At 41.6% G+C, this 22,805-nt stretch overlaps 1 protein-coding gene across 1 annotated transcript; it reads right to left on the bottom strand.

The window, feature by feature from the left end:
* Nucleotides 1-78: 78 nt before the first annotated feature.
* On the bottom strand, nt 79-22,638 carry LOC148346679 (N-lysine methyltransferase SMYD2-B-like). The gene is made up of 12 exons (XM_088324840.1): nt 22,471-22,638; nt 12,870-12,933; nt 12,120-12,230; nt 11,991-12,051; nt 10,365-10,489; nt 10,237-10,304; nt 7,733-7,835; nt 7,544-7,654; nt 6,499-6,613; nt 3,503-3,677; nt 1,320-1,428; nt 79-1,262 (listed from the first exon to the last, which is right to left on the bottom strand). The coding sequence occupies exons 1-12, from the start codon at nt 22,635-22,637 to the stop codon at nt 1,155-1,157; spliced, it is 1,317 nt and encodes a 438-aa protein (XP_088180966.1). The 5' UTR covers nt 22,638; the 3' UTR covers nt 79-1,154.
* Between the last annotated feature and the right edge of the window lie 167 nt (nt 22,639-22,805).

The following is a 22,805-nucleotide window of genomic DNA, read 5'->3' as shown; positions in this document are numbered from 1 at the left end:
CACTGCACCACAAAAAATCAAATATGAAATTAAAAAAAGAACTGTTGGCAATGTTTCTTATAACTATACTTTTAGTGTAATTTTGACAATTCAAATCAAATGATGATTTCGGTATAATTTCCAGTATCATGTTTATAGAAACAACACTGTAAAAGAGGAAAACTATTAATCCTTTCAAGTATTACCGTCAGAAAGATAATATTTTTTTAAAAAGGAAAAAAAAAATCTGCCAACAGAAAAAAAAATGTTTCCTTTAACAGATGATTATTTCCATATTTTACAATTGTTTACGCTTTTTGTTGCCGAATAACTGTACAAGGACAAAAACTAACTTTTTAAAACATAAAAACCAATGATACTGTATATAATGGCATGCATTGCGCTCTTAAAGGGACAGTGTCTGTGATATGACCACCAGATTTTGCTTTATTGTGTTGTGCAACTGAAAAGGAGTTCTAAGAAAAACACAAGAAAGAAAACAAACCACGCAGACCCAAAGTGACCAAAAAACACACATTTAAAAAAAAAAAAAATGTGCCCAGCTTTTCGCATTTTTTTGTTTTTTTTTTTGGGTCGTGGTAGCAGCAAGAACTCTAAAATCTATATCGTCTCCCTCTAGATGAGGTTCAAGTATTTGAAACAATTCCACGTTTGTCCAAATTGTCCCTAGGTGTGAATGAGCGAATGAGTTGTCTGTCCCTGTGTGCCCTGCGATTGGCTGGCAACCAGTTCAGGGTGTGCCCTGCCCACTGCCCGATGATTGCTGGGATGGGCTCCAGCCCCCCCGCGACCCTACTGAGGATAAGCGGTACGGCTAATGAGATGAGATGAGATATAATATATGAATATATGAATTTACTTTTTTAATGAATGAAGTTTTTACCACCAAGAGGTTAAGATAGTACTGGTGTTAAGTAGTCTTTTTCTTTCTCCGTGTGTCTGATTCCAGGTAGCGAGACGATGGATTTTCAAAATAAAGGCTAAAAAAGAATGAGCGTTTCCTTGGAAGGTTTTATTTCCAGAATATTCTGGACATGAATGAGCTACAGACAATGGTTATATGTTAAGTCTAAGACAGCTTATCATCATTCTTAAATCAATATATATTTGTAATGTTTTTTTGTACCACTACAACTGAAAAACACACTGTCCCTTTAAAGCGGCATGGTATTCCTCTGATTTGAACTTTCTTTAATTTCTTTACGCAGTTGCCGGACGTAGGGATGATCTTTTCCGTGGGTCACTTCCATGATGGTCATGGCCTGCCGAGGCAAAATGTTCTCAACTGAATCGTTCATTAAGTGCAAAAATCGACTCACCTTCTTGAGTGCGCCGACGCTCGCCGAGGCTTTATTCAAGGCCGTGTAGAGACGAGATAACTTCAGGTACAAAGACGACACGTTCAGCGAGTAGGCCGGGTAGAGTTGGCTGCAAGGTGTGTATATTTATATTACTGAAACCGAAAAATCCCAAAATAATCCAAAAAATGAATGTAAAAGTATAGTAATCCCTTGTTTTTTACGGGGCTTACAACCCCCAAAAACATCATAGTCCAAACCTGCCAAGTAGAAACCCTAATTTATGCATATAAGTATCTGTTTATTACCCAAGAATAACCTTAATTTACAAGATCATGTATTTGTTTAACAAAAAAAGTACTGTATATTAAAAATCGTTTTGTTTTTTTACAAATAACTTACAAGTTCCAATTTTCAAAACGACCTTGCTGTTTTGTTGCACAACTGTATGAACCCGGTGTGAAATATGAGGCTTGCGGGCCAGATCCAGCCCACCAAGGTTTGTAATTCGGCCCGCGAAACAACATCTAGAGCACAGGTGTCAAACTTGCGGCCTGCGGGCCGGTTCAGGCCCGCTAAGGGATTGAATCCGGCCCGCGAGACAACACTCAGAGAAGCGCAAGAGAAAAACAAGCTGCAGGTTGAAATATGTGAACTTGATGTTGCCAAAGCCAGGTGCCTCGAACAAAGACACTGTACTTGTATTTCTCTCTCTCTCTCTCTCTCTCTCTCTCTCTCTCTCTCTCTCTCACCCCTTTTCTCTGACTCTGTCTTTTTCACTCTCTGTGTCTCTCATTTTCTCTTCCTTTGTTGCTCTTTGTCTCTTTCTCTGTCTGTCTTTTTAACTTCTTTTGCTCTAACTTCCGATTTTCCTTTTCTCTTTCTCTCTTCATACTCTCCTTCTGTCTTTCTATTTCTCTTTGGATTTCTTTCCTCCTCTCCCTTTCTTTTCCCCCTCTCTCACAACTTTTTATCTTTTGTTTCTCACGCTCTCTCCTCTTTTTCTTTCTTTGTCCCGCCCTCTCTTCTTTTCCCTCCCTCTTTCTCATTTTCATTCTTCCTTCCTCATTAGTCCGGCCCCAGACAGAATGTTTGTTCTATCGTGTGGCCCCCGAGTTAAAATGAGTTTGACACCCCTGATCTAGAGATAAATCAGCTGCAGTTTGAAATAAGTCCACATGATGTAGACAAAGCCAGGCCCTACTCGCAAAGCAACTGGAGCTATATTACTTTCTCTCTTCTCTTTCTTTCTCTTTCTCAGTCTCTCTCCCTCTTTGTTATCCCTTCATTTCTTTTTCTTTTTTTCGTCTCTCTTTCTCTGTCACTCTCTTGTTTCTCTCTTTCTCTATGTCTCTTTCTAATGTTTTCTCTCTGTATTTTCTGCCCCTGTTATTCTCTTCTTTCTCTCTATTGTTTCCTATCTCTCATTTGTTCTCTCTTTGTTCTGTCTTTCTCTCACTTTCTGTGATCACTCTGTTTTTGTCTCTCACTTTCTCTTGTTCTGTCTTTCTTACTTATTTTCCAATTGTCTCTTTCTCTTTAATCCACTGGCCCATGTAGCTCCCTAGCTAAAATGAGTTTGAGCCCCCTGCACTACTTTTCCATCATCATGTGGCCATGATAGAAAACTACATTCACCTTGCAGTTTTGTCCTACGGAAACCAAACCAACCACTTTTGAAAATGTCCCAGAAGGACACTAGGGCGCGCCAAAGATCACACACTTGTATTCTATAGCTTATAAATGACCTATATTTCATGTTGACAATATCTGTGTATTATTTGTTATTGCAACATCCATTTTGGCCTGGTCATCCTGGAATGGGGATTACTTCATGTGCGGTCCCTTCTCAAGGTTTCTTCATTTTCCTCATGTTGAAGTTTTTGAGTTTTTCCTTGCCCTCATGTAGGTTTTAGATCAGGGGATGGTGTAATAATAGTCTGTGGTTTGCAATAATCTGTGGTCTGTTCAGCCCTTTGAGACTTTGTGATTAAAGGCTATACAAATAAACATGACTTGACATATTGCTTCATAGCAAGTTTAGCGGGCCAACTTTGTTGGCAATTGAAAGTATTTTTCTCTGATTAGCCAATCAGAATGCACAACATAATTTAGAACACAATGTATGACCTAGTAGCGAAACCACCATAAGTAAACCAAGATTAAGCAAGGGATTACTGGACTGTATTTAAACAAATTCCTACTTGAATGGTCGCAGAAGTTTCTCTCCATAGCGCACTGCGGCGTGAAGGTCTCCCTGGTAGATGCACACGCCCATGGCCTGGTAGTTGATGTGCAGTATGTAGACATTATCGTCATGCAGCACGCCGCCAAGCTTCTCTAAATTTCGCTCGCAGATCTCCAAAAGCTCGCTAGGGGGTGCCCAAGAGTCAAGGCTGTTTTTTTTTTTTCCAGAAGTTCAACGAAAGTTACCATTAGTTATGATGAATTAAAGTGACAGTGTGTTGAAATGTTTCCTATTCGGTAGGGTTGGACAGTACATAAAAACGGAAGAATTTCTTTGGCATTTTGAACAATGGACAACTTGAAAATAAACCAAATTGTGAAATGGAGCTGAGGAATTTAAGAGTTAGCACTACTTTTCATAATGGGCAAATTTCTGGATCATGTGTTTAAGAAGACATGCTTACAACAATTACTTTGCACTCAATTGTGTTAAAGCTCAAGGAACCATTTTTTTGCACAAGATGTAAATATTACATTAAAATCAATCATTAGCTGAACCTTTAACACAAGGTTCTTTCTTAAAAGGGACATTATGTATCATATAGCGTCTTCTAGTGGTAAAAACGAAGGTGACGAAAAATGGTTCAGTTTGGTCACTTTGAGTCCTATTAGTTTGTATTCTTCCTTGACTTTGTAGCACTACACAATACAGCGACATTTATCGGTCAAATATTACACAGTGTCGTGAAATACAGCTCAGTTACAATAGTTGTACTGTTTTGTTTAAAAACAATGAATTTTCTTTTCCTTACATACTGTCTTTTTAAAAATATTTTTTAGATATTTTGTAATGCATTAAAATATGTTTTACTATATATTATCATTTGATTATGTTTTTACATATAAAATTGATTAAAATTGATTCATCATTGATTCAAGACACTTAAGACATATATGTTTTATATTTTTGAAGATGAATTAAGATTTCATAGTATTGTTATTAAGTTTTTTTTTTTTACTAAACATTTTTTATTACTAAAAAAATTGTTCAAAATAACTTTGAATATACAGTATATATGGGCAGCACGGCGGCGCAGTGATTAGCACGTGTACGGCACAGTTCTGAGGTCATGAGATCAAACCTGAGATCACCTCCTGTGTGGAGTTTGTATGTTCTCACTGTGCTTTTGTGGTTTTCCTCCAGCCTCTCCGGTTTCCTCCCACGTTCCAAAAACATGCATGTCAGGTTATTTGACCGGTCCAAATTGTCCTTAGGTGTGAATGACCGAGTGAGTTTTCTGTCTCTGTGTGCCCTGCGACTGGCTGGTTACCAGTTCAGGGTGTCCCCTGCCCATTGCCCGATGATTGCTGGGATGGGCTCCAGCACTCCCGCGACCCTACTGAGGATAAGCTGTGCAGTTAATGAAAGAATGAATGAATACAGTATATATAAACACAAAGTGAATTTTTATTCCATTGTATTTATATTATGGAATAGCGAATTATTTACAATAAAGCAGGGTTCTCCAACATGTTGCCTGCGGGAACTAGGGTGCCCTCTAAAGACAGTAAAGGTGCCTGCGGACCTATTCTAAAAATAGCTCACCAGTGCTGGGTCATTGTGATTTTCTGACAAAATGCTTTTTATTGGTTGACTAGGTCTATTTAACTCCATTATTAATCATTAACTTGGTGATAACACGGTAACAACATAGTAAACAAATGATAAGTTGTTATTTTAGAAATTCAAATACTGTAAATACATTTCAGTACATGGGCTTCAAAGACCCAAAAAATATATAATCAAGAATTGAAAAATATTTTTAAGCAATTAGTAAAAGAATAGAATGAGAATCTAACCATGTATTAAACAAATGTATTTATTCACCTTTTTATTTGTTTATGTTATTGGAAATACAAGAATAACAGTTCCAGTTTTAGGGTTTGTTATAGTGAATGAGCAAAATTGTGTCGTTTTTTTAGGCTAGCTCTGATCTCCCCCTATGTCCCGGCCCGGAGCCTTCGTTCCGAGAGCGCCGGTCTCCTGGTGATCCCAAGAGCCAAGAAGTGTTCCGCTGGTTCGAGAGCGTTCTCCATCCGGGCACCGGTGTTGTGGAATGCTCTTCCCCCTGAGATCCGATCTGCAACCTCGGTGGAAATGTTTAAATCTAGGCTTAAAACTCACTTCTACTCTATAGCATACGAGTAACCTAATCTTATATGTAATAACTTGTGAAGCCCTTAGAGACTAATTGTGATTAAGGGCTATACAAATAAAAATGACTTGACTTGACTTGACTAGCTATCTGGCTAACTATTTAGCTTTGAAGCTAGCTATCTTCCTTCCTTCAAGCTATCTAGCTAGCTTTTCATTTTTTTTGCATGCTATTGATCTAACATTTTAATCTTTTTTGCTAGTTATCAAGTTTTATGCTTCTTTCCAGCTATCTATCTAACTTTTTTTAGCTTTGTACCTGGCTATTTAGTCAATATTTTACTATTTTAGCTAGTTATCTTGCGCCTTTATAGTTTTCTCCCTGTTTACTTTTCTAGCTTACTATCAAGTTACTATTTAGCTATTCAGCAAGTCATCAAGCCAAGTTAGTATTTCATAAATTGATACAAAAGTGGGTGCTCTTTTCACTAATTAGACACAAAAAGTAGCTTTCAGCTTGAAAAAGGTAGAGAACCCGGCAAAAATTCTCCAAGCACCATTTATTTTTTATATACGTATCTATCCTGACATTCTTTTTATCTTATTTTTCTCTTTCATGTCTTTATTGCATGTTTATCCTGGTGTACCATGTCTAATCCTGTTGTAAACAATACATTGTTATCAATGACAATGTTAATGGTTCTAATACGGATTCAATTCATACTATTACAGAATAACTGGAAAATAGAGATTCTTTTGGGGTTTGGGGGAGATAGGGTGTAGGCTATCACCCAGCCCTACCACTGGATAACAAGCGAAATGCAACAAATGCAGAAAACAAAAATTATCAAAGGATATTTTTGACAAGTTTCAGTTCCCGAAACTCGTTGATGGCTTTGCGGGCATAGACCAACGTAGAACTCGCCTTTTCCGCCGGGACGCCACCATTATGCACTTTCAGCTTCAGTTCGTTCTGCTCTCGAACACACGCAGAACAGATAGGTTAGAACAGGGATCAGGAAATTTTTCAACCCAAAGAGCCATAAAACCAAAAATATTCGAGAGCCACACCATATATTTTAAGACAAAACTGCCAAACCTGCTCTCCAGGCAAAAGCTAAATTTACAGCGCATTCCATTTCACTCAAGTTTTAAGATTTGATAAATTTCATGAAATAATAATGCCAGACACTTTGTCACATATGAATATAATTATACCACTTAAAATGTGTCTCCCTCCCGCAGTTATTTATGACTGTTGAGGCTCATTTTTGTCCTAAACAATGGTTTCAAAACAAGATGCGATCAAAGTTCTTTTGTGAAAGTGTCAAAACATACTGCAAAGAAGCATGCCAACAAATTTACCTTTAGTGAAGAGGGCGCTGTTTGTATAGCTCCGCCCATTCCTTCCACTCACCCAATCAAATTGCTCTGGGTAATTTTCTAGAGCGTTTGGACATGTACGGTTGTTTCTATGGCTATTCATAAGTAAGTGTCTCAACAATGAACACAGATTGTTTAATGAGCTTCCATATAAAGAAGTATTTAGCGATTTACAGCCCCAACAGGGTAGGTTGGTGTGACACCTGGACTGTAGACTTAAGTCAAGACCCTTTATATATATATATATATATATAGTGGACAGAACCCTGTAAAGAATTAGTGCTGTATTGTCTTTGCATGTGAATAGCTAATGGCTTCAAATATATTAATAGAGTAAAAAGTTGCACATGTTCGGTTTTATCTCCAAGCCAGTTGTTGTCACGAAAAGGACCATTTGTGGCACAGGATCCATACGTCAGGAACCTATGGCTCCCGACCTATGGCTCTCGTGCCACATGGCCTAAAAAAGGGAAATACATGTTACAGTTTTATTGGTGCACCAATGTTTTTGAGTTTTCACCTTGGAGCCGGCGAGACATTCTTCACAGTCGCAGGTGAAATAGTATGACTCCTGTAGCCTTTTGCTGCGCTCGTCCGTCGGGTAGAGGAGGTCAATATAACTGATCAACACCTACAATTACAAATTCATTCTTTTTCTTTTTAATCTAAAGAAATACATTTAGTACAGTCAAGTGAGCGCATGTCTTACTTCCTCTCCCGCCTTCATATCCTTGACAGCTCGCACGTCGGCGTTGGTCCCATCAAAAGTGACGTTCACGTTTGGATCACAACTGTGGTTAATCAGCGCCACGCTACAGAACCCCAGAAAACAAAGACTACTCTTAACTCGTTCACTGTCAGACTCTGTATATTTGACGTCTGTAGCCGTCCATGGCATCCAATATAAAAAGGATCTTTAAAGTCTAGAGCCGTCTATGGCAGCCTACATAAAAAAGATCTTTGACGTCTGCGGCAGCCTATAGGAAATGGATCTATATATATATATATATATATATAAATATATATATATATATATATATATATATATATATATATATATATATATATATATATATCTCATCTCATCTCATTAGCTGCACCGCTTATCCTCAGTAGGGTGGCGGGGGTGCTGGAGCCCATCCCAGCAATCATCGGGCAGTGGGCAGGGGACACCCTGAACTGGTTGCCAGCCAATCGCAGGGCACACGGGGACAGACAACTCACTCGCTCATTCACACCTAGGGACAATTTGGACCGGCCAATTCACCTGCATGTTTTTGGAATGTGGGAGGAAACCGGAGTGCCCGGAGGAAACCCACGCAAGCACGGGGAGAACATACAAACTCCGCACAGGAAGTCTGGAGCTGGATTTGAACCCACGCAGGAGGTTCCCAAGACATGAACTGTGCCGCACATGCGCTAACCACTGCGCTGCCGTGCTGCCCATGTATATATATATATATATATATATATATATATATATATATATATATATATATATATATATATATATATATATATATATATATATATATATATATATATATATATATATATATATATATATATATATATATATATATATATATATACCGTATTTTCCGCACTATAAGGCGCACCTAAAAGCCTTTATTTTTTTCAAAAGCTGACCATGCGCCTTATAATACAGTGCGCCTTATTTATGGATCAATTTTAAAGTTGCAAAGTTTTCCAACTAACTTGCAGCCGCCGACTAGATTTTCCCCCGAACGCCAAGTAGTACGCGGTGGATGCTGGGATTTATTTACCGGCGTTTCATTGGCTAACCAATGTGTCAATCATCATTTGAATCTATCACTATTGGCTAAAGTTATTCGGAGGTCAAGAGGCGGATCCTTTTTATCATTTACAGGCTGCCATTGGCTTAAACGGCAAACAAAGCCTGCAAATGGCCGAAAAAGATGTGTCAATCATCAGTTGAATCGATCACTATTGGCTAAAGTTATTCGGAGGTCAAGGAGCGGATCCTTTTTATCATTTACAGGCTGCCATTGGCTTAAACGGCGAAACAAAGCCTGCAATTGGCCGAAAAAGATGAATGCGTATAGCATGTGGCTGACGGCATAGAGAAAGCATTTTTTTCTATTTTGTATTTGTAAATATTGTATTCTCCTGGATTTACTACCCTCACGGATATAAGAGGACATTGGCTGCATATTATTATGAACACAACGACTTAGGTGAGCTATTCCGGGTCTTATATTGTCCCTGTATCTTGTTTCAGACTGAACTCGATGTTTCTGTGATAAGCGGTGCAGATAATGGATGGAATGGAGTGTCTATTTTTAAATTAAACTCAATTCCAAGTGTTTATTGTCATGTGCACAGTAAAGTTGCGAGCGAAAAAGAAAATAGATACTAAGGAATGGTTATCATTTCTTGAATCCCAAGACTTTAACCTTCCGAATGATGGAACGATGCATTAGAGTGACATCTTACGGACACCGCATCCGCACGTGTTCTCGACACGTATTTGCGTCTTTGCAAGCTTTGGGAATGTTAAGGGGGTAATAAGTTGGACTGAACTATCTGACTGTTTTGTCCACGTTCCCATTGTAGCGCCTTATAATCCGGTGCGTCTTATGTATGTCAAAAATAGGACCAAAAACGTTTTTTTTCGGGGTGCGCCCTATAACCCGGTGCGCCTTATAGTGCGGAAAATACGGTATATATATATATATATATATATATATATATTTCAGGTGAATTGGCCGGTCTAAATTGTCCCGAGGTGTGAATGAGCGAATGAGTTGTCTGTCCCTGTGTGCCCTGCGATTGGCTGGCAACCAGTTCAGGGTGTCCCCTGCCCACTGCCCGTAGATGGCTGAGATGGGCTCCAGCCCCCCTGTGACCCTAATGAGGATAAGCGGTACGGCTAATGATATATATATATATATATATATATATATATATATATATATATATATATATATATATATATATATATATATATATATATATATATATATATATATATATATATATATATATGTTGAAAAGTCCTCAAAAGAAAATAAAATATACTGAAAATATAGCCATGGAAATAAAATCGAATGCTAAAACAAAGATAAACAAATAAACCGAAGTGAAAGTGGCCGCTAACCAATAGCAACAAAGATCTTGATCATGATCTTACTTAATGTTGAGAACTGAGGGGACTAACTTTGGTCTTACTCTGGGTAGACAGCCGTGCCAATGTGGGACAGTTCCTCGTCTTCTATCGTGAAGCCGTTACAGGAAACCTGATGTACGAAATACAAAAACGTCAGCAACTCTAAGGTTTTTTTTTAAGGCGTTCCCACCTGTGAGAAGAGTGAGAGAAGTTTTTGGGAGTCGGGGAAGTCTAAATGTTTGGAGTAAAAGCGGTGGAGTCCGGCTGCATCTGCTTGGGTCCTGTCCCGTTTTTCCTTGTCCATGTCCCCCATGTCTGACAATCCAATACACAAAAGAGTGACTATTAAATAAATCATAGTGGATTAAATAAAATAAGTCAAAGGACAGTGTGGATTTTTGGAATATTGAGATATGTCACTGCCTAGATTTAGTCCTGATTGTATCGTTTATTCTCTTATTGCATTATTATTTCAGTCATTTATCATTTCTTTATTGGTTTAGTCATAATAATGAAACTCCAGCTGTGATTTATTTTGAATAGAATAGAATAGAATATACCTTTATTGTCATTGTTACAAATGGGCTAACATATTGTGACAACGAAATTGGGCCTGACACTCCAGTTTTACACATTCATAGTGAGGTATGAGCAAGAAGATAAAGGAACAGAGAAGATAATGTTATAAGACAAGGGGGATAAGGCTATAGTTATAATTTACATGGTATTTACACAAGAAATGTCGGCATGTGGGATGTTACATACAGGGTTGTCGTGATAACGTTGGTATCGTAACGGTTGTGCAATATTGCATTTGGTGCAAAGTCATCATAGTGCAAAAATAGTCAGCATATGCATTTTGTAGCCAGAAGTGGCCTTGAGTGCCATTGTAAGGTCTTACACCATAATTCTTGGAATAGAATACAAAATGATGGACAAGGGGACACAATCGTAAATGGGTAGTGTAAGTAGAAACAATACTAATTTCCAGCACGGAGGTACAAGATCACACCGAGCAAAATCGAAATTGCATCCCTGTTAACAAAATACAATTGATCCTCTCAGGAAGGTTAAAAGGCTCCCCCCAAGGATGATGAGTCTAGGGTTTGAAACCCAGATGACACTTTGAAATAGGGCTGCACGATTAACCAAAATCGAATCAATATCGCCACGTAACAGCGCTAGTGCGTTTCTTTTCAATGAGTCATAGTTCCATTGTGTTATTTGAGTGACGGAGTGTTGGCCAACAAGAATTGTCACGTTTTGTGGTTCAACACTGCTGGCCAATCAGAAGCAGTTTTGAATGGCACCAGCCAATAAAATTTTGCAAGTTGTTTGTGCACGACTTTGATAGGCTGAAGTCGCGGGGACCCGACTCTAGCGGGTAGCTTACCAGACGCTTTTAATCGTTTTCTTACACTGAAATGAATAGCCCTCCCCATTCGTTGTCATTTTGTATGATGACAATAAAGACTGCAATTCTTGTTTTTTTGTACATCTCTCGTTTTGTTACAGTCGTATACTGTACTCTCTGTCTCTAAGTACGTCATCTCAAGTTATGTTTCCATGTAACTATGTTTATCCATCCATCTGTTATCTGCACCACTTATCCTCAGTGGGGTCAAGGGGCACTATGTTTATGTTCTCCCCAAAAACAAAAAAACTAGCACAGAAAATGCACTTTTCTTTTAAAATCGAAAATTGCATCAAAATTGCAATTAAGGTCTGAAAAATCGCAATTAGTTTTTTTTCTTTTTTTTCAGAATCGTGGAGCCCTATTTTGAAATGGGGGTAGGGTTTTAAATGATAGACTTACGCGACTGCAAGTCATCTATGAGTAAAATCCTCTCAGATGTGCTTCTCCCTTTTTGGGTTTTCTGGTGGGTTGACCACAAGTTTGGATTAGTTCCTCCCCTAATGGACACCACCGACTCCTCCCGCGTACCTTCTTGTCCAGGATTCGGGCCACCAGTCGGCTGCTCTCCGAAGGGCCCCAGTTCTCGCCGAACACCACCGTGGCCGAACATTCCAGCTTGTGCGCCGCCCAGTCGCCTTTCTGAACCCGGTGAAGAAATAATAAAAAGTCAATTAAGAATAAGAAAATTTTGATATCTAGAGTGATATCAAATATTCAACTGACAATGAAACTCAGTGATTTTTTGTATCTCAAATCACCTTTCTTCCCTAGAATGAATGGAAGTGCCATCAATTCGGGCACATGTATAAACTAACACACTTTTCAAAAAAGCATAATTCTCAACCTCTATGTTAAGAATTCAACAGATTTTTTTTATCAGTATAGATTGTCCTCTTTCAGATGTGCGTGACTTGACCACCGGGGGCAGTGTAAGACAGTCATGCAAGCAAAGAAGAATTTCAATCTGAATAAATGTGAGGTGGGTTTTTGTTTATGTTGCAGAAGTGTGTCACAACTATCAAGGGAAATCTGGAGTACTATGAAATCTAAATGATTTTATATTAATGATTATGAATTGATACTACTACTACTACTACTAATAATAATAATAATATATTATATATTACATTTTTAGGGAACTGTGAGTTTTGTGCTTCCTGCGTTTGGGTCCAGTGAAAAACACATGACAATTGTTTTTATCTTATACCTTTTTGTTTGATGTTTTGTTTGACACAAAAAATTCTTACGTCAAGTCTAATCCTTCATCAAAAATCCTACCTGACATTTGACGTTGCAGTAGTGGGCTTTCTTGCACTTTCCACATCTTGCCAAGCTCTCTTTCCTAATAAAGTGACAGGAGATTATCACATTTGTTGGGGCCATCAGTCCCTGCCAGGCCTTCTCTGCTCGCCTAATAAATAACTGAATCATCTCATCTCATCTCATTAGGTGTAACGCTTATCCTTAATAGGATCGCAGGGGGGGTGGGGGAGCTGGAGCCCATCCCAGCCATCTCCGGGCAGTGGGCAGGGGACATCCTGAACTGGTTGCCAGCCAATCGCAGGGCACACGGGGACAGACAACTCACTTGCTCAGTCACACCTAGGGACAATTTGGACCGGCCAATTCACCTGAAATGCATGTCTTTGTGGGAGGAAAGCCGGAGTGCCCGGAGGAAACCCACGCAAGCACGGGGAGAACATACAATCTCCGCACAGTAAGGCCGGTAGCTGGATTTGAACCCACGCAGGTTTCCCACGACCTCAGAACTGTGCCACAGACGCTAACCACTGGCCCGCCGTGCTGCCCCTAACTGAATCATGTGATGTCAATTATATTTGGTCCATGAATAGTTTAAAAATATTTTAACCTTCCTTCTATAGAGTGCTTTGAGGTCCTAAGATTACCCGCAATGCATTGCTGGCGGCCATTTTGGAAGTCCACAAAGCTTTTCACTTCATTGTTATTGTTCAGCGAACCAGTTAGATTCTACATTGTAATGCCGAATACGTGCGTTATTGTTGGCTGTTGTAGCCGAGGGGAAAAGGGTGGGAAGGGCTTCTTTAGACTTCCGAAGTGTGTTTACAATCAGGGGATTGAAGTTCAGGAGAAAAGTGAACGGCGAAGACGAATGTGGCTGGCAGCTATTAACCGGTCGAATTTGCCAAAGCTTGACTGTGTTCGTGTTTGTTCTGACCACTTTCTGACAGGTAAATTGAATTATTTATGATGTAGAAATAAATTTTAAAAAGGTTATGGGACATGTGTACTAAATGTACATCTGTCGACACCATGGCTAGGTTAAATACTGTAGGTGTTGCTTCTTGAGTAACATTTCCATACTTTTGTAATTTTGAAAATCCTTCAGTTCACAAAAGGGACTTGGGTGGAAAATAAGATAGTTAACAAGTTCGATGTAAGTCACACACGGCAACAAATCGGGATCAGACTTCCAGTCCTTGTTTTTAATTTTGTAGGGATCCAATTTTCCAATAAAATGCAACTTCGCAGCGTACCGCTCGCGTGCTTGCTTGTCTAAACTCTCCACGTAGTTTTCCATAGTGTTGATGGACAAAATCCGTACACAAACGAAGCTAGTTGAGTAAATAAATAGACAAACTGAGTAAATATTTGCTCCTCTCGCTATCACCGCTTGTAATCGACAGACTTCCAAGATGGCGGCACGAAGCCGTGTTACTATTTTTAGCACAAAGCGCGGAGCCCTCTATTACCTTACCCTTTTTTGGGCTGCTTTCAGATTCATGCATGTTTTCGTAGCACTCAGAGTATATGTTGCATTTTTGAGGGACATTCATTTGATGACATCTTAAACCAAAAACATACATGTCATCTTGAAAGGCAATTTGAAATAAAAATGAAAGAGAACACGGTATAGCAGGGGTCGGGAACCTTTTTGACTCAAAGAGCCATAAAAGCAAAATATATTAATTTTATTTTGGGAAAGAGCCACACCATATATTATGAGACAAATTTACTAAATTGCTAAACCCGCGCCACAGACAAAAGCTTAGTCTTCAGCACATTTATTTTTGATGATTTGATAAAAATTATGAAAAGAGAATAATGCCAGAGCCCGTGTCCCAAAATCAACAAACATACCACTTTAAACTTGCGTCTTTCTTGCAATTACTCAAGATCGGTTAAACTCATTTTGACCCTTTTTTTTTTCCACACATATTGGTTTCAAAACCAGATGTAAGCAGTTATTTTGTAAAAACGTCACAACATTCTGCAAACAGGGAGCCTGATGTGCTTATCTATGGCGCAGACGGCGTAGGGCGAGAGATGGGAGGGAGTGCTTGCACTTTTTGCATAGCTCCACCCATCCCTCCCACTCACCCAATCAAAAAACTTTAAGTTCTCTTCCGGTGTTTTGGCGTATTTACAGTGTGTTCTGTGGATTCATCATAAGGTATCTGAACACTGAAGACAGATAATATAGTGAGGTTTTATATAACGGATTCTTTAGCGATGTACAGCCAGAACGAGTTTTTTTTTTTTTTTTTTCGTGCAACACCTTGACTGTAAATTGTAGCGAAAAACGTGCCCTATATATACTGCCAAGCACAACTTTCGTATCAGCTTTGGTTTGGCTTTGTGAGTCTTTGAACAGTATTATTATCTTACGTTTTGGACGAGATGGAGAAAATTTGCATGCAATCAAATTTGTCTCCGAGCCACAGGTACTCATAGAAAGAGCCATATATGGCTCGCGAGCCATAGGTTCCCGACCCCTGCGGTATAGTAATGTTTCGTGTACGCTCAAATACGTCAGTAAGATGTTAAGAGTTCAATAGAGTTCAATTCAAATAACTAACTTAAAGAGCGTGTTTACCAAACAACGAGTTTAACCCTAAATCACTAAGCCCAATGAAATATTCATCCCGGGTGTCACTTTTACCGGTAAACAACTCCTCCAAGACGATAAGCCGCTTCTCTTCCTTTTTCCGCTTGGAAAAATATCCGCCCACAACACGGCAAGGTTGAAATTACCAAGGCAGGCCCAGAGCGCCCTCTTGCGGTTTAGTGTGAAAATAAAAATTGAAGTGATATACAGTAGTCATGTTCATTTGTATAGTCCTTTATCACATGGACCAGTAATGAAAGTTTAAAACTGAATGAAATAATGAGGTGTCAATAATTCAAGTAGCTAGAGTTAGGTCAATCATCTTGGGAACAAGAGGTCACAGGTTTGATACGCCGCTACTAAGGGTTTAATGTGAACATATCCTTGGGCAAGACACTGAACCCCTGAGTCCCCCGATAAGCAGGTAGATGCCTTGCATGGCTGCTTGTGGTTATCGGTGTGTGTGAGTGCGTGTGTGAATGGGTAAAGTGTGAAGTACCTCGCTACACTAATACAGTCCATTTACTATTTATTTTTCAATCCATCATCTTCTGCTTATCTGGGGTCGGGTCGCGGGGGCAGCAGCCTTAAAAGGGAAGCCCAGACATCCCTATCCCCAGCCACCTCCTCCAGCTCATACGACGGGATCCCGATGCGTTCCTAAGCCAGCCTAGAGACATAGTCTCTCCAGTGTGTCCTGGGTCGCCCCCAGGGCCTCCTGCCGGTGGGACATGCCCGGAACACCTTCCGTGGGAAGTGTCCAAGAGGTATCCATATCAGATGCCTGAGCCACCTCAACTGGCTCCTCTCAATGCGGAGGAGCAGTGGCTCTACACAGAGTCCTTCCCCGATGACTGAGCTTTTCACCTTATCTCTAAGGGAAAACCCAGACACCCCGCGGAGGAAACTCATTTAGGCCACTTGTATCCGGGATCGTGTTCTTTCGGTCATAACCCAAAGTTCATGACCATAGGTAAGGGTAGGAACGCAGATCGACCGGTAGATCGAGATATTTGCCTTTCGGCCCAGCTCCCACTTCAACACGACGGACCGGTACAGTGTCCGAATGATGTCTGTCGATCTCCCGTTCCATCCTACCCTCACTCGTGAACAAGACCCCAAGATACTTGATCTCTTCCACTTGGGGCACCCAACCTAGAGGGAGGATGCCACCCTTCCGGCTGAGTACCATGGTCTCGGACTTAGAGGTGCTGATCCTCATCCCGGCCGCTTCACACTAGGCTGCGAATCGCTCTAGCGAGAGCTGAAAATCAGGGCCTGAGGAAGCCAGCAGCACCACGTCATCTGCAAAAAGCAGTGACGCAATGCTGAGGCCCTCTAACCGGACTCCATCCCCACCAAGGCTGCACCTAGAAATTCTGTCCATAAAAGTTATGAACAGAATCGATGACAAAGGGCAGCCCTGCCGGAGTCCAACCCTCACCGTGAACAAATCCGACTTACTGCCGGCAATGCGGACCAGACTCTGGCACCGGGCATACAGGGACCGCACAGCCTAGATAAGACTGTGCGGTAACCCATACTCCTGAAGCACCCCCCACAGGGACTCCCGAGGAACACGGTCGAATGCCTTCTCCAAGTCCACAAAACACATGTAGACCGGACAGGTAAACTCCCATGCACCCTCAAGGACCCTGCAGAGTGTGTAGAGCTGGTCCAGTGTTCCACGGCCAGGACGAAAACCACACTGTTCCTCCTGAATCCGAGATTCGACCTCCTGGCGGACCCTCCTCTCCAGTACCCCTGAATAGACCTTACCAGGGAGGCTGAGAGGTGTGAGTCCCCCTGTAGTTGGAACACACTCTCCGGTCCCCCTTCTTAAAGAGGGAACCACCCCAGTCTGCCAGTCCAGAGGCCCTGTCCCCGATGTTGCAGAGGTGTGTCAACCATGACAAGCCTACAACATCCAGAGCCTAAATGTACTCCGGGCGGATCTCATCAACCCCCGGGGCCCTGCTACCGAGGAGCTTTTTGACCACCTCAGTGACTTCAACCCCAGAGATACGAGAATTCAGGGTCCTCCGGCTCTGCTTCCCCAGAGGAAGACGTGTCGGTGGGATTGAGGAGGTCTTCGAAGTACTCCGCCCCCCGATTCACAATGTCCCAGGTCGAGGTCAGCAGCGCCCCATCGCCACTATACACAGTGTTGATGGCACATTGCTTCCCCCCCAAGACGCCGAATGGTGGACCAGAATTTCCTCGAAGCCGTTCGGAAGTCGGCTTCCAAGGCCTCACCAAACTCCCATGCCCGAGTTTTTGCCTCAACAACCGCCGAAGCCGCATTCCGCTTGGCCAGCCGATACCTGCCAGCTGCTTCCAGAGTCCCACAGGCCAGGAAGGCCCGATAAGACTCTTTCTTCAGCTTGACGGCATCCCTCACCACGGGTGACCACCAACGGGTCTGAGGGTTGCCACCGCGGCAGGCACCGACTACATTACGGCCACAGCTCTGATCAGCCGCCTCGACATTGGAGGCGCGGGACATGGTACACTCGGACTCAATGTCCCCCATCTCCCTCGGGACATGGGCAAAGTTCTGCCGGAGGTGTGAATTGAAACTTCTTCTGACAGGAGATTCTGCCAGCCGTTCCCAACAGACCCTCACAACACGCTTGGGTCTGCCGGGTCGAATCGGCATCTTCCCCCACCATCGGAGCCAACTCACCACCAGGTGGTGATTAGTTGACAGCTCCGCCCCTCTCTTCACCCGAGTGTCCAGAACATGTGGCCGCAGGTCCGACTAAACGACGACAAAGTTGCTCATCGAACTACGGCCTAGGGTGTCCTGGTGCCAAGTGCACATATGGACACCCTTATGTCTGAACATGGTGTTCATTATGGACAAACTTTGATGGGCACAGAAGTCCAATAACGAAACACCACTCGGGTTTAGGTCAGGGGGGCCGTTCTTCCCAATCACGCCCTTCCAGGTCTCACTGTCATTGCCCACGTGAGCGTTGAAGTCTCCCAGCAGTACGAGGGAGTCCCCAGGGAGCGCGCTCTCAAGCACACCCTCCAAGGACTCCAAGAGGGGTGGGTACTCTGAACTGCTATTAGGTGCATAAGCACAAACAACAGTCAGGACCCGTCCCCCCACCCGAAGGCGGAGGGAAGCTACCCTCTCGTCTAACGGGGTGAACCCCAACATACAGACGTAGAGCAGTGGAGCAACTAATATGCCCACACCGGCTCTGCGTCAAACCCCTCTCGAGAGGACTGGTACCAGAGCCTAAGCCGTGCGTGGAGGTGAGTCCGACTATATCTAGTCGAAACTTCTCAACCTCACACACCAACTCGGGCTCCTTCCCTGCCAGAAAGGTAACATTCCATGTCCCAAAAGCAAGTTTCTGTAGCCGGGGATCGTCGTGCCAAGGACCCCTCCCTTGGCCGCTACCCAGCTCTCTACGCACCTGACCCCTTTGGCCCCTCCTACAGGTGCTGAGCCCATGGGAAGAGGGTCTCAGGTCGTCCCTTCGGGCTGTGCCCGGCCGGACCCTGTGAGCAAAGGCCCGGCCACCTGGCACTCGCCAGCGGACCCCACCTCCAGGCCTGGCTCCAGAAGGGGGCCCCGGTAACCCGCGTCCAGGCGAGGGAGATTGTAGACCAACGTTTTTTATCTTCATAAGGGGTCTTCTGATCTGCGTTTTGTCTGGCCACTCTCCTAGAACCTGTTTGCCATGGGTGACCCTACTAGGGGCTATTTATTTATATAAGCCATATACTGTATACTATCTATATAAGACTCACCAGATTATAAGTCGCACCCCGGCCAAACTATGAAATAAAGATGCCATTTATTGTCCGGAAAATATGGTAAACATTTTATAGCCATGAAATAGTTACAGAGGGTTGGACTGATTCAGACGTAGCAGTACTAAAGGCCTTGGTGTGAAATTCATGGCCCGCCACTGTCTGAAGGTGTTGCTTTTTTTTAACGTGACCACATGTTTATATTTTGTTTTTTTTTACCCTTTTCTGTCTCTTTTCAAAGAGGACATTCGGAAAGGCCAGTCCCCCATTTATGAGAAATAGCATATGCGAGTGAAGGCATGTCCGTTGTTGCGACCCCCTCCAGGCGGTATTTATAGTTTTGACCTTCTGGAGGTCCACCACTTGTTTGTAGATTTGTATTGAAAGAAATGTGACAGTGCAAATCCAATACGCCTTCGTTTAGACCAGGGCTCTCAAACTCAATTGACTTGAGAGCCCCCAGAGCTAGGGCCTGGCTAAAGTTGGGCTGAATTGGGTTTTCTAAAAGAAAACTTCCAATTTAAAAAAAAAAAAAAGTAATCCACTGTTCGCAAATATCTTTCAAAAGAAAATGCTACACAAAATAAGATGCAAAAAGAAAAAGAAAATTCAGAAGTGATGTGAAAATAAATTAATCAGTAACAAATGAATCCATAATTTGTATGGTCTGCAGTTACATCAAAGGGACAGTATGTATTATTTGACCACCATGTGTTATTGTGCTGTGCAGCCGAAAATCTGTGCTCAAAAGAAAGAAGATATACTACAGATATTTCAAGTGACCAAACCACAACATTGTTTCCCTTTTTTGGCCAGATTTTTGCAAAGAAAAAAAAAAGGAAAAGGAAAGGAAAAAGGGTAAAAAAGACAAAAAGGGGAAAGGAAAGGAAAAAGGGTAAAAAAGACAAAAAGGGGAAAAAGAAAACAAAAGACAGACAAAAGATGGAAAAAGGGAAAAGGGAGAAAAGCAAAAAGACAAGGAAATAAGAAAAGAAACAAGAAAAAATGTGAAAAAGAGAGAAAAAAAATACTTAAGCAAAAATAAGAAAAAAAAGGAAAATAATTTGGGCGTACTTGTAGCAGCAAGATGACTGACAATGATTTTGGCTCCATCTGAGTGAGGCTAATGTTATGTAAAATAAAAGCAAATTTCTCTACCTATGAGTATTTTAAAACATAGTTGATGTATTTTTGCTTATGTTTTAAATCAGTATTTTTGTTTTTAATGAATTATATTTCACCCACAAGGAGGCGCTAAATAATACACACTGTCCCTTTGGACTATCATATTAAGAGTGGGGCCTCAAACTATCACCCCACGAGCAGCAATTGGCCCCCGGGCCGTGAGTTTAAGTTCATGGTTTGGACCAGGGGTGGCCAACCCGGTCCTCAAGAGCCGCATGTCCTGCATGTTTTTGGAGTTTCTCTGTTCAAATACAGGTGATCCCAATCACCTGGGTCATTATTAAGCTCCTGCACAGCTTGCAAACAATCTTAAAATTTGCATCACCTGAGAAACCTCCAAAACATGCAGGACATGCGGCTCTTGAGGACCGGGTTGGCCACCCCTGGTTTGGACAATCTAGCTACTAGGAAATCTGGCATAATAAGGATGCACCTATCAAGTTGCAAATGCAAAGAGATTTTATAGGAAGCCAGTTCCTTATTTTGACTATTATTGTCCACTGTTGTTTGTTGTTTTTACGATTACATCATTGTTGCTATCGGCTAATTATGTTGCTGTTCTTTGATTCCTACACCCTTCAGGGCTGATCTGTTTTTTGTAACTTTGAAGATTTAATAAAAAAAAAGAGAGGGCTCGTAAGAGTGTTTTACGACGAAATGGAATTCTCTAATCTGAACGCTCCTCTCCCGGTCCTCCTTGCAAATTCAAAATCCATTGATGTCTTCTCCCCAAATTTTCAGTGTCTACTAAAGTTTGAATTTAACACTGACGAACACAAAAACTGTGCCCGCGGGATTAGAAGAGGGAAAAATGTGTACATCTCTCCCCTATCATAGACTAAATGATACAATACACAAAGTAATTGCACTTCCTTAAGCCAGTCTCTAAACAGAACCTTGTAAATATTTTGCCTATCTATCCTGGCATTGTTTTTATCTTTTTTGTCTCATTTAAGTCTTTATTATGTGTTTATACTGTAGTGCCATGTCTAATCTCGTTGTAAACAATGTGCACTATGTTGTTATCCAACAACTGTACTGTAAACATTGATTTGAATAATACATGAACTATCAAACTAATCTTAATTAAAAAAAATCATAGGTTGAGAAATGTGTATTTTTTACTTAGTAGTATTCCCATTTAGGACCGCCATGTTTATTTGTCGTTTTGTTGCATGCTATGGCACTGGTTTTCATTCGTATTAGACAACAGTGCCATCTAGTGGTCAAATATTACACACTGGGGCTTTGTGTACCGTATTTTCCGCACTATAAGGCGCACCTAAAAGTCTTAATTTTTTTCTAAAGCTGACCATGCGCCTTATAATACAGCGCACCTTATATATGGATCAATATTAAGTCGCAAAGTCTTGCAACTAATGCAAGCAGCCGCCGAACGCGAAGTAGTCCGCGGTGTATGCTGGGATTTATATACCGGCGTTTCATTGGCTAACCAATGTGTCAATTATCATTTGAATCGATCACTATTGGCTAAAGTTATTCGGAGGTAAAGGGGGCGGATCCTTTTTATCATTTACAGGCTCGCATAGGCTAAAGGGGCAAAACAAACCCTGCAATTGGCCGAAAAAGATGTGTCAATCATCAGTTGAATCGATCACTATTGGCTAAAGTTATTCGGAAGTAAAAGGACGGATCCTTTTTATCATTTACAGGCTCGCATAGGCTAAAGGGGCAAAACAAAGCCTGCAATTGGCCGAAAAAAATGTGTCAATCATCAGTTGAATCGATCACTATTGGCTAAAGTTATTCGGAGGTAATGGGGGTGGATCCTTTTTATCATTTACAGGCTTGCATAGGCTAAAGGGACAAAACAAAGCCTGCAATTGGCCGAAAAAGATGACTGTGAATAGCATGTTGGGTAGAACTACGCCATAGAGATAACAGTATTTTACTATTCTGTACTGTATTTGTAAATATTTTACTCTCCTGGATTTACTACACTCACGGATATAAGAGGACCATGGTTGCACATTATTGGTTGAAAATACGGTACTTGTTTAAGTTGATCTGAATTTTTTATGTAATATTGCCTACCTGTCAAGGCAGAAATCGCAATATTGCCCCCTGTTGTCGGCGGAGAGGACGTGCGCGTAGGGGGGGCATGAGAAAAGCAATTCCCCGACGGCAAAGGTCCTGCAGACCCGCAGGCCTCGCCCTTTGAGCGGGCTCTCGAATCTCTCGATGCCAGCGATGGAGCTCATGTTGACGGATTGTCCTTGGTTTTGCTCTTCGTTTATTTCCTTCATTGACAAGAATACACCCGTCCTCCCCTCTGGGTCAAGTGGGCAGGACCACTGTATCTTTTTATAGATTGGGGCCCAGCTTGGACCCTCACATACCTACGAACACTAGCGCTTTACGCGTTGGAC

This window comes from Urocampus carinirostris, chromosome 20 (assembly GCF_059441175.1).
Source record: "Urocampus carinirostris isolate Australia breed hairy pipefish chromosome 20, RoL_Ucar_1.0, whole genome shotgun sequence".
NCBI classification, from domain to species: Eukaryota; Metazoa; Chordata; class Actinopteri; order Syngnathiformes; family Syngnathidae; genus Urocampus; species Urocampus carinirostris.
Note: the sequence above shows the minus strand (reverse complement) of the source record. Positions and strands in the feature narration are given on the sequence as shown.